Source organism: Delphinapterus leucas, chromosome 11 (genome assembly GCF_059928025.1).
Source record: "Delphinapterus leucas isolate spDelLeu-1000000601 "Yukka" chromosome 11, BTC_Dleu_Yukka2, whole genome shotgun sequence".
In the NCBI taxonomy this organism is placed as follows: domain Eukaryota; kingdom Metazoa; phylum Chordata; class Mammalia; order Artiodactyla; family Monodontidae; genus Delphinapterus; species Delphinapterus leucas.
In genome coordinates, this window is record NC_143139.1 from 63,471,530 (window position 1) to 63,489,496 (window position 17,967).

The 17,967-nt window shown below is 37.1% G+C and overlaps 1 protein-coding gene across 1 annotated transcript in view; it reads left to right on the plus strand.

The window, feature by feature from the left end:
• The first annotated feature begins 4,184 nt into the window (after positions 1-4,184).
• Positions 4,185-17,967, plus strand: part of SYT1 (synaptotagmin 1) — a 194,144-nt gene continuing 180,361 nt past the window's right edge. The window contains exon 1 of the mRNA XM_022559918.3: positions 4,185-5,259. Within this exon, the coding sequence (XP_022415626.1) occupies positions 5,094-5,259 (166 nt within the window). The 5' untranslated portion in view covers positions 4,185-5,093. The remainder of the gene's footprint in view (positions 5,260-17,967) is intronic.

The window sequence follows — 17,967 nt, forward strand, 5'->3', positions numbered from 1 at the left end:
TGCATATTATATTTGCTAGATATGCAGCTGAATCCTTTCTTGCAGTTTAGCTTTTTACATTACATCGTAAAGTTTGGTTTTTTTTTTTAATCTGGTATTAAGAAATCTCTTTCTGGAAGGTATAGTTTTCTCAAGAGCAAAACAGTTTTAAAGGCTTTTTCTTCTGTGTAATTTTAAATAATTCAGGTTTATAATATACTGACAATATAAACATATGGGAAAAAAAGAGTATCCTATCACAGGGTTGACATTTTTAAGTGTATCTTTCCAACCTCTTTTATACAAAAGATCTTATCTAGAGAAATTGGACATACTTTATATAATGTCTCATAATTTGCATTTTCATCTAATTCTCTAATGTATTTCCAGGTTTGTAAATATTTATCTTTAAAATAATTCTAATAACATTATTTTATGGATTACCACAATTTAAGTCTCTCTGTTAGGTAGTTTCTGGTCTTCTAATACTATAAATAAGTTACTACAAACATCCTTATATTAAATGAATTCTTTACTGTGAATTCCTAGAAAAAGAATGAGTGCTTCTACAGCTTTTAACATGTTCTCTTACTTTGGCCTCGATAAAGTATTTTTCAAAACTATGGTCTTTACCCATTGCCAAGTTTTTTGTATCCTCACCTTCACATCTATATTTATCCTCATTTACAATTAATACATATTAACTTTCAGTTTTTTGACTATTTGTTAAATTAAACACATTTTTTTTTTTTTGGTAGGAGGGATTTGCATTTCTTTCTTTTAGAATTGCTTGCTTGTGTCCTTTGTACCCAACCTTCTTCTAGGCGGGAATTTATTTTTCTATTCAATAATATTTCTCTTGGCATATTCAAGATGTTAAATTCCATTTTAACAAACTCAATGACTATACCTCAAAATTAAGCAGTCTCTTTCCTATTAGTAAGATGACTTGTATTTTCTATTTACTGCTAAACCAATTCAAAAGAAAATCATAAATACCTTTCCAGTGCTGATTTAATTGTTTCATAATACTTAAATGTTATTACTGGAATAGACTAGTGGAAGGAACTATGGATCAGGCTAAATCTGTGTAGAACAAATCGCTTAACCTCTCCACAACCATTTTTTTTCCCTGTAAAATATGATAAGTTACTTTTCAGGGTTGTAATGAGAATTGAGGATATTATACTTGAATATCAATGCCAGCATTTTGGCACATAGTAGGTTCTTAATAAATGGCATCTTTAGTTTTTCTTAGCCTCATTTAATGTTATTGTATCTTAACAGGTCCCTTAGCATAGTGATTTTCCAAACTGTAGGTCACAAACCAATAGTTGTTTGTGAAACTAATAAATATAACTAGAATTTTTTACTAAAACAGAACAGAATAGAATGGAATGTATCAGAATATCTCACACATAGTAAGGGCAAGTTTCTTTATGTGAAATGTGTTCCATATTTAACATATAGGGGGAGAGTGTGTATACTGGAGCACAATACAATGTACTTCTTACTAAGGGTCATAGTCCAAAACTTCTTCAAAAAACCCACTACTTTATTAGATTTTAGTCTCATAGCGTACAAGTCCCTTATACTAGTAGCTAGGACACCTAGGTTCAAATCTCAACTCCACTAATTACTGCTATCTGTCTTTGAACCAATTGCATAACTTCTGTATGCCTTAGTCTCCTCACCTGTAAAATGGGTGCTAATTATACCTATCTCATGAGAATGGTGTGAGAACTCTATGATTTCATATATCTCAGCCACTTAGCAGATCCTCAATAACTGTTGGCTGTTTTTTATCAAGACTTGAGTAGAACATAAATTTTTTTACTAAATAAACAAACAATGCCACCTGCACTAAAGCACATAAGAGAGTATAAAGTCATCACATTAGTCAAGACTGAATAATAAGCTAGTTTTTCCACCTGCAAAATGATGCTTCTTGATAAGCATCTTATTTCCATAAATATGCATTTTCGAGAGCCATGTAACTGTTCTTAGTTTTGTTATTTACAAACACTATCTCTCAAAATATAAAGGAATGAAAATAAATTCAGCAATTGGTCTTTCTTTGTCAGTATATTAGATCCTTAATTGCCCATTATCTCTTTATAATTTGTGAAAGACCTTTAATTTCACAGTGGTATACATTAAGTAAAAGAAGCACTGTCTGTATATTTCTTACATAATCTTTTCTTGATTTTTAAAACAATCAGAAATGGTAGGGATAATATCATTGGCTAGTAAGTTCCAAGTTTATAGATTTTGCCTTTTTTGATAAAACACCTTGCAAACTGTACCTTATGTCCGAAGAGGATTCTTTCTGGAAATTATAGAAACATTCTTTGCTTCCTTCACAACAACAACAAATACTACGTAAGCTTCAAGTGCCTTTTCTAAATGTTGACTCTGTTTAATAAAAGCCTTATTTTTCCCAAAGCCTTTTAGATCATTCAATTTATATATACAAATGTTTTATATATATTCCAAAATAAACTTGGAAAATTTGAAAATATTTAACAATCCAAGAGAAAGGACCCAAACATCTCCGTGCACAAAAGCTATAAACAACTGTGTAGCCAGTTGGAGGGAGCGGCCGAACGTCAGGCTCGTCCCAGCAATGATATCCCACTTCCAGAACATGACGGAAATTGAGCTGAAACAGACAATATACCTTTAATTTAATGATGACACTGTTGTATTTAGCTATTCTATTTAGCACAATCGTTTCCTTTAAATCCCACAGCAAACCATAATTCCTCAAATATCCTCAACTATCCTGTGGAGATAAGTAATGATAATCGCATCTGGTGATTCTCATAGCAGAGGAACAAATTCATTTTTTAATACACACAGATATTTTATGCATATGTATGTGTTTGTGAGTGTGTAATTGTAGTCTTGCTAAGTCACATGAAATATGAGTGAAGGCATCATCAATATCGATAGCTTCACCTAGGTTGTGCGAACAGTACTCCAGATTTTTGCAGGGAGACAAGAGCCAAAGCTAAACAGAATCAGAAAATCAGGGAAAGCTTCTGGAAAGTGACCCTGAGTTAGAAAAAATAAAATTTTTTCACAGTCTGGAAAAGTCTGAGCTGCCAAATGCTATTAGGGAGGGATAGATCAATCAGTCGATTGATCAGTTAATCAATAGAAGGAACAAACTTGCATGCCAGACATTGTGCTAAATTCTTTGCATGGATTAAAACTTTACATACTTGGTATGATTACTCTCCTTTTACAAATGAAGAAACTCAAGAACAGAGAAGCCCTGAACCCCTATCTGTCTCATTCTACCCCTTAGGATTGTATTAGTGGCTACTATTGAAAAATTCAAAGCTTTGAAAAGAGAACTAATCTATTATAAAATTTGATTATCTATGTATCGCAGCCTCATCCTTGATCTCCTTTCAGGAGACCCAAAGTCTCTAGATTTTGATTAAGATTTTAATAAATCCCATACATTTGAGATTATCCTACTTTCACTAAATATGTAAGTAGGCGTAATTAATGCACAGAAGGTTTGAATTCTATAAAAATCCTTTATCTGCTTGCCCGTTATTTCCATTTCTTTGCAACTCAGAAGGGCTTTATGGGTCCATCAACTTTCCTGCTGAGACTGTGAAGTTAGGCCCAGGCCTATTTGTATTTATCTATTTCTGCCCCAAATCATGTCCACTCTCACCAGCACAGTCTGAAAACTTACATCACACAGTAAAAGTATTTAAGTCCAGAATACGTTTAGATTGGAGAATATGACTTCATTTGTACCCCTTTAGAAGACCTCCCTTACATTTATACAGCACTTCACAGGTACTAAGAAAAATCTAGGCAGGGCAGGTTTTGATTCTTCATATTTCAAAAGATGTATTAATTAAGAAGTTTAATGCCTTGTCAAACTTCATTTAGCTAGTGAAGAAAACTAGAACTGTTTTCTGTATTCAAGGCTAAGATTTTTTTCACTGACTACCTTAAGGATTCATTTTTTTAAATATTTTGAAGATAACATTTTAAATAATTGAATAAGTTTAATAATTTATATTATTAATTATATAATTCAATAATATAATCAAACTAAATAAACTGAAATAATTAAAGTCATGTTTTATCATCAGCACCTTAGTCTATATAGTCAATCACGCCACATTTACAGTGGCTTCAAAAATTCAGCGTAAGCTGGGACAAAGTGAGAGAGTGGCATGGACACATATACACTGCCAAATGTAAAATAGATAGCTAGTGGGAAGCAGCCGCGTAGCACAGGGAGATCAGCTTGGTGCTTTGTGACCACCTAGAGGGGTGGGATAGGGAGGGTGGGAGGGAGGGAGGCGCAAGAGGGAAGAGATATGGGAACATATGTATATGTATAACTGATTCACTTTGTTATAAAGCAGAAGCTAACACACCACTGTAAAGCAATTATGCTCCAATAAAGAATTAAAAAAAAAATTCACCCCCCAAGACAAGTGAATTATTGATCATAGTATTATCTACAGTAAATGTCAAAAAAAAATAACTGGGCAGAAAGCATGCTATCAATAAATGAGATTCAAGAACTAATTTCTGTATAACATTCAGGAATCTTAGAGTATCAGTGTTACAATAGTATTCCTTACACCCATTTTAAAATTTACTAACATTTTGAATGTGCTATCTTTTATAATTTATCAACACTTCCAATATAAATATTTGGTCTCTCCTTTTCGGAAACGCAAAACATTTAGAGTATAGAGCATGTATGTTGTCAGCAATTGTTTCATGGACATTTCAGTAGGATATGGGTTAAAAAGTTAAATCTATATAGCAAGTAATTGCCTGTATAAGTAACTAATAGATTTGACAGTTTCATTTTATTGTTAGGAGAAAATGCTTTCAATAACTATGTCTGGTCTTACCTTCTGGGGAAGAACCTTCTCTGTGGTTCCATAAATATTTCATGAACCAACATAAAGTAATATGCTAATGACAGGCTATTTACCCAGAGAGCAGATGTGCCCTCTGATGTTTTTTCATCTCTAGAATAGATCTGATGTGGGGTCAGTTAAACCATTTTGAATTGTTCTTTTTTTTGCTTCCCTCCCCTCACAGTTTCACCTGAACCTAAAATGGTGAGCGAGAGTCATCATGAGGCCCTGGCAGCCCCGCCAATCACCACTGCTGCGACTGTTCTACCAAATAATGCCACAGAGCCAGCCAGTCCTGGGGAAGGAAAGGAGGATGGCTTTTCTAAGCTGAAGGAAAAGTTTATGAATGAGTTGCATAAAATTCCATGTGAGTATTGTATATTGTTACTTGAGTAAAAATAAATGGTTGAAAATCAACGTACCCATTGGGAGGAAAAGAATTCCTCTTAACCTAAGCGGACATTTGATTTTTTTATTATTGGAATGATAGTATTCCAAAAATAAGATGGAATATTCTTGGAAATGGAATATTCTTCTTAAGGATTTAAATATACTTAATAAATGAAAATCCAATTTATAAAACAAACTATCTTGTGTTTAACGTAGGTGGGCTCTTTTTTTAATCTTCTTCAGTGTCTCTTTCTCCAGAGAATGTTAACGTTTTATGTGTTGTGTATTTTAGATTTGTATTTATGAAATCATTCCATTGTAAAGATTATTCCTAAGCAATAGCTAAAATGTACTTTCCCATTATTACAAGTGTGGTTTTCTTTCACTCATCTGTTACTATTTCAAAAGCTTTTGCACACTTTTTAACATTTTCTTTGTTGTCATTGGGAAAGAAACAATAACCTGGACCTAAGTTTATTTGTGTGGGTATAGCACTAGGTCCAACCAGCGCCATTTAATTTAAATCATAAACTACAGGTTTGTCTTTTTTCTTCAGAGATGAACATTTACTATGCGCTAGACACTTCTCTAGGTTCTGGGGAAGTAAGTTTTGGCCCTCACAAAGCTTTTATTCTAGTGGGGGAAAAGAAATAATCAGTAAGGAGGCAAATGTTTATGGTACATCATGAAATGGTGAATAATATAAGGAAACAGAAGGAGAGTAAGTGGGAAAGGGAAGGGGGTAGAGGGTAAAAGGTTATTATCTTTTAGGATTATCTGAGCTGATTTCCTTTGTAAGGAAACCTGGAGGAAGTAGGGAAGAAAGTTCTAAAGCCTGTGTTATACAAAGGCCCTTAGGCAAGAATCTGTCTGGAATGGCAAGGAGCTCAGTGTGCCTTCGGTAGAATAACACAAGGTAGAGAATGGCAGAAGACAAACCTGAGGCCCTGTTATATGGAGCCTAGTGAATTGTTCCAAGGAAGCTGGGTTTTACTCCGAGTGAAATAAAATGGCTTCGCAACATTCTGAGCAGAGGTATCCCATGATCTGACATAGGTTTTTCTTAAAAATCACTCTTGCTGTTGTGTTGAAAATGTGCTTAGAGGGGCAAGGACAGAAGATAAAGCAGGCTGTTGCAATCATCTAGATGAGAGATTTACCAAAGTTATAAGAGTTATTCTATAAGGACATTGAGAAACTAAATGAAAACTACAGGGAATCAATTTCTTATCCTCCCAGGAATTAACAACTTGTTCATCTGTTTGTCCACAGATGTCCACATTGCAAATCCAAGTGCATCTGAGAGACACTCTTAGCTCAGTTGTCAGTAATTTCCATTCCCAGCATGAAGCTCCATAACCTAGGGAAGATGGAGATGGTCCAATAGAGCGATTCCCTAGGATGGAAAACACAGGCTCTCAGGTTCTCTTCCTTGCTCTGCTGCTGAGCTGATGGACAGATTTGGGTATCTTTTGATATGACTTTGAAGTCATAACTACAGGGCAAAAGCCAAATGCATCTGTCATGGGGGCAAACTCTCACTTGAATATTTTATCGAAATGCTTGCTCTAAAAGAAATGTGTTAGAGGGAAGCAGAGATAGAAAAGGACACCACCAAATCAAACGCGTATTCTGCCTTGTCTTCAACACCATTTCCTTCTCTGGAAGAGTAAACAATATGAGAAGCAATGGCAGTGAGATTTAATGTTCCCCGTGTATCCACACACCCATTCTCTCATCTCCTTTAGGCCTTCACCCAATAGCATCTTCTTAATTAGGACTTCCCCAACCATGCTATTTAAAACTCTAACCCGTTTACCCCACCCAATCTTTGCCAACATTTCCTGTCCTCTCCCTTGCTCTCCCTTGCTTTATTTCTCACTGTATCACTTAGCACCGTCTGAAATGCTATGTATTTTATTATCTGTTGTTCACTTGCTCTGGCTCTCTCCAAAATAATGTAACCTCTATGAGTGCAAGAAGTTGGGTCTGTTCTATGCATAGTTTCATCCCTGGTGATCCTTAATATATACGGGGCACTCAATATCTGTTTGTTGAGTGAATTAATGAATGAATCAATGTTGATTTAACTTATATCCTGAACCACCCACTCTTAGATTTTCAGGCCTTAAGATGCTGAAAATTTAAAGCATATGAAAAAATTTAAACAACAACGTCCTACTGTATGGCATAGGGAACTATATTCAATACCCTGTGATAAACCATAATGGAAAGGAATATGAAAAAGAATGTATAAATATGTATAACTGAATCACTTTGCTGTACAGCAGAAATTAACACAACATTGCAAATCAACTACAATAAATTTTTTAAATTTAGTTTCTAACACCAAAGAAAGCATCATTTCAATGCTTGACTGTGTCATTCACATTGAAAAAACAAGTTGTTTCCATATTTATAGTCATAACTCCATCATTTAGCCTTCTCCACTTAGTGCCAGCTATTACTTTATACTCTCCTCCCTGTGTATCAGCAGGAAAAGAATCAGCTGGGAAAAAATATCTATGCAACTCTCCCTTCTTTTTTTTCTTTCCCTTGGCTAATCTTATTTCTTTCCTTCTTCCCAAGCCACTACCTGTGTTTCTTCCTTGGGCACTGAGAATTAGACCGGGAAATCAGCCTTCCTCCATGGAGATTTGCTTTTGACCAGCAACCTAAAATAATAGAATGCCAGAGGATCTAGGTAACACCTCTAGAAATATTATGTTGCTGGCCTCTCTCCTTGATTTAATGGGAAGAAACAACTGAGATACCTAAAATTTTTAAACAGTTTGGTAAATAAGTTTAGGAAAACTAAATAATAAATACAGCCATGCACGTTTATGATAAATATTGTAACGGCGTATTTTACACTTTCATTTTAATCCATCACAATTTTTACTGCCCGTGTAATTGAAATTTCTACTGGGATTTATACACAGAGAGCAACACTCAACAGAAATGAAACAGATCCCTAAATCAAATTCCTTTAGGAGCATATGTTATATAAAGGTTATCACTTTTGACTTGGCATAATACGGTGATGCTAATGACAGGTAACAAATTAGAATATTAATTGATTTCCGTCTCTGAACTAAATCTTGGCTCTCTGGCAGATGTGTTTTTTTGCAAAATTGATAGCAAACAGCTTTAGTCTGTCACTTGAAATTCCCACTTGTGAAAAGAGAGGTGTCACAGTGGCAAGGAGTGTGCATGTCATTAGTTGGGTAATCTGCAGAGTCCAGCACGGAGCATATTCAAACCAAATTGCCCGATGATATCATCCACAACACCACAGGGGTTTCAAATAAAAAAAGGAAAAGGAAATGGTAAATGCTGAGCATTTTTATCTTTCAATTCGTTCTGCACACTGTTATCTAAATGAAGCAGACAAGGTTTTTCAGAATGTTTCTTTATTTTGCAACTTTGATTTTAATATGACTAGGGCCGTGGTTGGTTTGTAAAGCATGAACTTGTGTCATCCAAATAGCTGGGATTAAGGTTTTGATATTCATGAGCTTCTTGAAGTAAAGTGCAACTTTCCTGAAGCACAGCAGAAAACCAAATAGCCGGAACTTGACTTTGAGTCTAGAATAAGAGCAAGTGGGCTAAGGGTAGTTATGTGATTTGTGCAGAAATACTACTGGATAGACAGTTTAAACAGGGATTAAAAACACAAGCTTTGGTTACAGACTGCATGGGTTCAAATCTTAGCTCTGCTACATCCTAGCTCTGTGACCTTGGGAATTATTTCATCTTTCTGTGCTTCAGTTTCTGCTGGTATAAAATGGGGGTTAAAAATAATATCTCCATCATCGGGTAGTTGGGTAAAGGCATCAATGCATAGGAAGTGCTTAGAGTGTCTGGCACAGAGTAAGCATCCTATAAGTGTTAGCTATTATTAGAGTCTAGTTGTCATTTTTAACAAGTGTATTTCTCTTTCAGAAAAGCCCTCTATTCAGGTCAGACACCCAAATTGAGAAAATCCCAGAAACTTTGCAGCCAAATATTCAAGCATTGCCTTCTTTAAACACGTTCCAAGGATGCCTGTTCTAGGAAAGACAGATTCCTTCTTGGTGTTTCCTCTTCCCATCACGTCTAATTTTCTTTTTTTCCTTTGTAATTTCATTTTCTTACTCCCTCATTCCTTTTAGCCTACAGGTATGCTCAAAAAAGTCCACATATTTGCAAGTGCCTAGTGAAATTCTACGCATCGTAGGTGATTCAGAAATGTCAGTTTCCTTCTTTCATGCTCTAAGATTTTCTTCTTCCTTTACCTCCTCCATCACCCACCATTCTCACTTCCTCCTTCGTATCTACATCAAACTGATTGGAAACCATAACCTAGACCCTGACATCTATTTCTTCAACTTCCATTAACAACTCAGCTTCTTCTGCTCTGATCTGCATTGTCAAGTACTATTAAAAGGGTCACCAGGTACTTCCTTTTGCACAATTATGAGGGTGATTGTCAACCTTCATTTGGTCAGATGTTTCTGTGTCGTCATTATGACCAGCGGTCATCATCTGAAAAATCTTGATTTCCAGGAGTCTACTCTCATTTCCTCCTCTTGCTTCCTTCCCTCCTTATTCTCTTTCATTGACTGGTCCTCCCTTTTCATTATCTTTCCTTCCCTGAAGTGGTAGATGTCATGGTTTCCAGGGTTCCATTTTTAATCCTGTTGCAATCTTATTCTCCATGCTTTCCCTGGACCATCTCGTTCCCCTGGCTATTCAGATAGGAAATCTCACTATTATCCTTGTCTCCCTCATCTATTGCACCTCCAATTCCATACCCGCATTCATTTAAGTCCTGTGAAATCTCCTCCTAAAAAACCTCTCAAAACCAGCCAGCACTTTGCTTTTCTCTCTTCCTGGATTCCCTTACCCAATTAACCCTGACACGTTCTTTTTTTTTTTTTTTTTTTAATCACTCAACCAGTTCAGATGTTACCATTTAGATGAGAAGTTGCCTCATTTCCCAAAGCACAATTGTTTGAGTCATCCTCCAGCCTTCAAAGCTCTTCATTAAAATCTTTGTCTTGGTTACCTTGTTTTCTTTGGTTATACCTGTCTTTCTCACTGAAATGTAAACTCTTCAGAGGCAGGGACAATTTCTTACACACATTCGTATCCCCAATCCCCAATTTGAAAGTATCTGCCACCATGCTAGAAACTGTACTATAGGTATTACCATATTACAAATATTAACATTACACCAAATACTGTGCTTCTTGTGCCATGCTTGGAGAAACTATGATCTGGAAAGCAATAGTTTTCAAACATTTTAGCCAAGGATCCCTTTGTTCAAATAAAATATTATACGGAAACCTATGTACAGGAAGTCAGAGCTGCCTTGGTGAGTAAACGCATCTTCCTCACTCACCCTCCCAAGGTTTATTAGCAGCTACAAAGACACCTGGCTGTATGGAACACAGTTTGAAGGCAGTGGCCTCAACAAGTGGTAGATATATCAGTGTTATCCCTCACAGCAATAACCAGTGAAACTCAACAACCAGTAGTGATATAATTGGTTAAATATGGCATAAGCAAATATTCATCCATGAGGAAAAATGCAGTCTAGTAACTTTGTTTTCCCTCATGGGGCTGCAGAATGAATATAATGCTACTGCCATATGTTAGTGTCAAGAACACAATGTTAGTTCAAGAAGATAATTTCAAGAAACGTAGGAAGAGAACCCTTAGGAACATATAGTAATACATAGCATGTGAAGAACAATAATTATTGTAACGATTGCCAATGTTCATTGAGCACTTAGCATGGGCTGTGCATTCTGTGAAATCAACCTCCATTCTGCCCTGTTAAATCTCTACTAGGTGTGAATAATTATTCTCCCCATTTTACAGATAAGAGAGCTGAAGCCTAGTAAGGCACACATGGTGCAGGTTGTAGGTGCAGGGCTGTGTCAGGAACATTTTTGCAGTTTTTTTGCCTTCACAAAATATCACAAAGACTGCAAATCACCTCCACTGTTGCTTATCTCCACTGACTTGAAACTCTTAGGGCTCTATGTGCCTGTTCAGAGATACTGGTTGGTATTTGATGTTCATCTCTTGTTATTTGTTTTACTAAGTGAATACTTGGAATACAAGTTTAGTACTAATTCAGAGTTTCTCCTCGGCTTGAAAGGCAAGTGTTTATTCACTTTATGCTTCTGCATTTCTTTTATTGGGCTCACTCTAACAGATTGTCATGTGAATCAATAATCCATTACTACCTAAGTACTAAGAGTTAGATTCTGTTGCACTGTATAGATGAACTCCTCAAATACCATCCCCTGACTCAGCTTCTGCTCTCATCTGTTGACTCTGTACTTCTCACACTTCAGAAAAGCACTGGCTAAAATGTTAAGTGAAATTATTCATTGTTAACCTCTACTAAATTGAAATACCTATGAGAAAAAAGCCAATGCTGGTGAGTGTTATTTTCAGAGCAAGTGCTTTGCAATATTGAGTTACTTCATCAGTGCAATGCTGAAGGAATCTACTTGGAACAAGGACACTTAGAGATAAGGGTTGCAGTTCACAGCACAATGTAATGATTCATGCTTACACTCAATAAATGGTTTCGTTTATTTATATCATTTTTCAAGTTTAACTCTGATTCAAAACATAGGAAATGCATACGTGTATATGTAAATACAATGTGAATTCAATGTGTGTGTGTATTGAGTTACCATGAAAAACTTAATCCTAGGGCAGAAAGTCAGTTTGGTTCTTAAAATTTTGAGTTGGCACTGCCCCTTATAGGATATTATGAATATTCGTTGGGCCGTTTGTATTGTGCTGATAAATGAGCATGAGGGGCAGCTACTGGCATTTAGAGGCCCTGGGCCCGGGAACCTACACGTCTTCCAACATGTCAGACAGTTTCGCACAATGAAAAGTTGTTCCGCATCCTGCACAAATTTCACAATCTCCCTGGGATGTGCATACGGAAGGAGCCCCTGTTTATAATTATCTGAACCTAGAATGACTTGACATAAAATGTTAAAGTGTTTTCTGCGTGGCTCTGATATAAACTGAATATTCTAGCTTTTATTCTAATGTTTTCCTAACCTCTGAACTTTCACTTGCTCCTGACTTTTTGCAAATCTTCTGTCTTATTTCATTAATTCCAAACATCCCTTTTAGCAGTTGCAAGCATTTGATTACTTCATCGTGTCTTCTAGTAAAGTTTTGTCTGAAGATTTTTACAGTGAACTGTGAATTATTTCATTACAAATTACTTTATTATTTCTCCTATAGTATAGTTAGCACATTTTATTCATTTGTAAAACTTATGTGCGTATGTTGTATTATCTATTATTTACTCTGAGTAAAAGGATTGTTATAAAATATTCATTATACTACTGATTTTAAAGAGCAAGTGTGTAATCTGACTCTATCAACACCCTATATTCAACGTATAAACCTAACAAAATTATAGGCTACGGATGCTGTATTTCAGGAAGGTTGTTTAAATGTGTCCTTGAATTTTGTTTCCCTCTTGGAAACCTATTATGCAGAAAATTCCCCCAAGAAATTCATGCCTTTAAAATTAATTAGTGTTGTGAGATTTTCTAAGCCTCCAAAGCATGGGTAATACAGAGTAACAGTAAGCACATTAAGCCACCCAGTGAAGTTAAGATCTCAGCGAAGTTTCTAAACCTTATTTAGCTACATCCCATTAGCATTTCAAAGATATTAAGTAAACACACCTAAGAAAAATAAGGGGAGTGAACAATATTTTGGACATATATTAAAAATAGCTCAGGAGGGCTTCCCTGGTGGCGCAGTGGTTGAGAGTCCGCCTGTCGATGCGGGGGACACGGGTTCGTGCCCCGGTCCGGGAAGATCCCACATGCCGCGGAGCGGCTGGGCCCGTGACCCATGGCCGCTGAGCCTGCGCGTCCGGAGCCTGTGCTCCGCAACGGGAGAGACCACAAGGGTGAGAGAGAGGCCCGCGTACCGCAAAAAAAAAAAAAAAAAAGCTCAGGAATCACCTTGCTGAAATACTGTACCAATAGATAAATACATTTAAAACTAATTTTAAACATCTATTTCTCACCACATAGCAGTTGCATGTCAAAATACAGGCTACATTTTCACTCAGGGAAGTCTGACTATAAATGCAAATCTATAAAAAAAAAAAACAGCAAAAGGAAAGAAGCTGAGAGACTGCCGTTTTCTCCTATTCTAATGACTATGTAGATTTTTTATTGCACTGCTGACCTGTCAGGTTTGTGCCAGTTTCTATTAAATTAGATAAAGAATTTAGAAGCGGAAACCAGAGAGAAATTATGCGATGTGCCATTATCTTTTTAGCACTCGTCTTTATTTTTCTTTGTTTTGATTTTCATTTCTGAGAATACTATAATAAAGAGATTTGAACTTGTTTTCTTCTCAGTCCACATGCCTCCTCACTCTGCCTTTTAAGTGAACTTAGATAACTTTGAAATAAAGATTAAGAAGATATTGGCCCAGGGCTTCCCTGGTGGCGCAGTGGTTGAGAGTCCGCCTGCCGATGCAGGGGACATGGGTTCGTGCCCCGGGCCGGGAGGATCCCACATGCCGCGGAGCGGCTGGGCCCGTGAGCCATGGCCGCTGAGCCTGTGCAAGATACTGGCCCATTTAAAAGTTTCCTCACCAAGCAACACTTTCACTGAAACCACTGTCCTGGAGGAATCTCAAAATCACTTCAACCCTCTGCCTTTTTCTCTTTCAAGCTTTTTACATACATACGAGTTTTTTTTAAAGGCAACAGTAAGCTACAAATAATAGAAATATATTTGACTAACAATTATGCCATTTACGGAAAGGAGTGTGTACCTGTCCACAAAAACTTAGAAAAGAGCCAGGATCTCATGGTAATAAACTTTAATTGATAGTTACATGGTTCAATGCCTTGCAAGTAAAATTTTATTGCAATAATTTTTTTTCATAAGGATTTGGATCAGATTCTTTAAAATCAGTAAACTATTGCAGTAGATTAAAAACACTGCTGTTATATAAATATTACCCCCTAAATTCTTCTGTACACTTCAGTAGCCTTAAGTTTTAAGACTTTGACCATAATTCTAAATTAGTCACTCAGAGGCTCTGGCCCAGTATTAGTTATTAACCCGCAGTAGGGGAGCATTGTTTGCTACAGTAAAAGGCCAGAGGGTGAGCTCTGGAGTCGTTCTGCCTTGGTTCAAAGTCCCAATTCTGCCATTACTACTACATGACCTTGGGCAAATCATTTAATCTCTCTGTAAAATGAGGATAATAATAGTACTTACCTCTGGGAAGGTGTGAGCAGTGAAGTATTAATATACATAAAGTGCTTTAAACATTGTCTGGAATATAACATGGGCCATATTCAAAATTCATAAACTCCTAATGCCTATTTATATAGCTCCTACTGTGTGCTAGGCTGTGTATGCCATGCTTAGGAACTAAACTAAAGCACATCATTCTAACTTGTTTCTGGCTTCAATAGCATTACAGGCTCAGAATTTTTCTACCTGAAGGACCTCTAAATTAAACTGTCTTAGCAAGACATCAACAGTATTGTAAGATACGATATGATTTTTGCATACATTCCAGTCTCATCTGCAATTATTCACCCTCACACAGTTGGTTCTGTCAATACAGACACTCTTAGAGTTACTGAATTTATTATGCACATTGTCCCATGCTTCCAGGTCTTTGCACAGACTCTCTCCTCTGCCTGAAATTGCTTGCTGGCCGCTGCTTGTCTAGCTGGACTACTTTTAGTTATGCCTACGGGCTCAACTCTTTTTTAAAGGTCTTCCTGTCCTCATGCTACCAATCCCGTAATCTAATATTCATCAGCAATTCTCCCTCTGTAATAAGTCTGTGCTTTACATATGTTCATAATTTTTACTTTCTATTTTACTTTTGTGTTTTCTCTCTTAATATGAACCAGTCTGCGTGAGATCAGAACACTGTCTTTTCATCTTTGTGTCTCCAACCTCAGCACAAAACTTGGCTCATAGTAGGCAGAATTATTATTCTCCTTTAGCTCAAAAGATCCTACATAACTATATTAACAAGAAAAGGACTTCCAATCATAGATACAGAGGACAGATTGGCAGAAGCCAGAGGCAGGCGGTGGGGTGGGGAAAATGGGTGAAGGGGGTCAAAAGGTACAAACTTCCAGTTATAAAATCAATCAGTCATGATGGACAGATGGGGAAGTAAGTTACAGCATGGTGACTCTAGTTAGTAACACTGCATTGTATATTTGAAAGTTGCTAAGAGAGGAGATCTTAAAAGTTCTCATCACAAGACAAAAACATTTCTAACTGTGTAGTGATGGATGTTAACTAGACTTATTGGGGTGATCATTTCACAACGTATACAAGTATTGAATCATTATGTTGTACACCTGAAACTAATATAATGTTATATGTCAATTATATATCTATTTTAAAAAGTGCTTCCAAATGGGTATCACTGGAAAGGGGTAATAATAATAATCAAGGGTGAAATTCAACATTATGCTGGACTAAAGATGGGCCACCCTCCAGATCCCTTTTGCTTTCCCCTCAACCACTCAGCCCTTCACAATCATCTTTTCTCACCTTTGATTTTTCTCTCCCTTTGCTCAGCCTTTGCCATCTGCTGTTTTGTTTTCTTTCCTCCTTGCCTGTGTTGTATCAAAATGTTAGGAACTGTTTGATTCTCTTTGGCCTGGTGGCAGCCCAGTCTGATTCATCACTGAGATACAAACCGCCACCCAATCGGTCCTGAGTACACAGCTCTCCCCACAAGTATTTTTATTCAAGTGGAGACCTGGGACTTAATACCAGTTTCATGTTTTAGTTTTTAAAATAGTGCACGGTCCTGCAATGCCCAGGAAACAAGATGAGCTCATTTCTCTCAACGATTGCTGAACCACGCAGCCCGGTTTCCTGTGCATTCACCGAGAGAGTTCAAAGGGATCGCTAAGTGTTGTGTTACGGCAGCTTTTACCACACTGGGTACTTTTGTGAGGTTTTCTCTGCTGAGTAGCTGTTCATAGGAAACTTGTATGAGTCTCCCTGTTTCACTTATCAGCCACACAAAGCACAGCCCTTCGGTCTTTGGGGGACTGTTGCTGCCGATGAGGCCACAACGGTGGATATCATTTGAAGTCGTGCTTCAGAATGGCCTTGCCAGCCATCTTCTGCCCACACTAACTGGAACTGTTCCATGTCACCTCACCTTTCCACGGCTGCTGTCATCCATCCACCTGTCTTTTCCATACCTGTTAATGTGGCTCTGATGTGATTTACCTGGCTGTCTTTCAAGTCCTCATCAGTAGAGACTCTGTTTTGCTACTTTGCCTTCCGTAGCCTTCACCTCTAACAGCAACGCTACTGATGTGAAAGCCCAGGAACTCTCGTAAGAGTTCGAGTTTGATGATCTTTCTAAAAGTTGAGCACCACGTGATTTCACCAGCGCCTCAATTACTGGAAAACGGATCATTTCCCGAAGTCAGTTCTGCTGCTTTTATCCTCCAAGGGAGCTCGATGCACCTTTGCTTCTATCTGGATTCCCTGATTTGGCCATTCATTCAGCCAGGGACAGTGGACCTGTCTGTACAGACACCCAGTGCCATGTGCCTCAGACACCCAGTGCCATGTACCTTACCCTTCCTGATACTCTCTTCTCCCTTGGTTCCTGACACTTTAATCGTCTTTCGTTTTGAGTGTTCTTTTTCTCTTTGCCTCCTTCAATCACTGATAGGTACTTTCCAAGGATCTGCCTTTGGCATTCATCTACCGCTATGATTTCTTCATAATTTCAGGACTTTCAGTATTCTCTTTATGTAAATCATACTTCTAAACTCAATCCCCAGTCTTGATGTCTTTACTGAGCTCTCCCCTTTTGTTCAATTAACCTTACTAAGGAATGATTTACATACAATAAGATGCACCCACTGCAAATGTACAGCTCTGTGCATTTTGACAAGTATATGAAATGTAATCACCCCTCAAAAAAATGCCTCTAGTCCCTTTCCAGAAATTCCTGCCCTGGTTCTAGGTGATAACTGATCTGCTTTCTGTCACTATAAATTATTTTTGACGGTTCAAGCATTTCATGAAAATGGAACTACGCACTGTGTAGTCTTTTGCATCTGGCCTCTTTCACTGAGCCTGGTGTTTTTGAGATTCATCCATGTTCTTTTATATACCAGTAATTCATTTCATTTTATTGCTCAGTATTCCGTTGCATAGATATCCACAATTTGCTTATCTATTAACGAGAGTTTAGGTTGTTTTCAGTTTGGAACTCATAAGATAAAGCTGCTGTAAATATTCGTGTGCAAGTCTTTGAGTTGACATGTCTATGTTTTCCCTTGGGGAGCACCTCGGTGTGGAACTGCTGAGTAGTAGCGTAGAATTTATTTTTCTTTATGTAAAAAAAAAAAAATTGTCAAACTTTTCCTAAAATGACTGTGGTATTTACATCAGTGATGTATGAGAGTTCTAATTGCCCTGTGCCCTTGTCAACACTTGGCATTGTTGGTCTTTTAAATTTTAGCCATTGTATTACAGGTATCGAGTATATCACTATAATTTTAATGTGCACTTCCATGGTAACTCAAAATAGATTATAGATCTAAACATAAATATTAAAATAGTAAAACTTCTAGAAAACATAGCAGATAATTCAATGGTCTTGATACAGG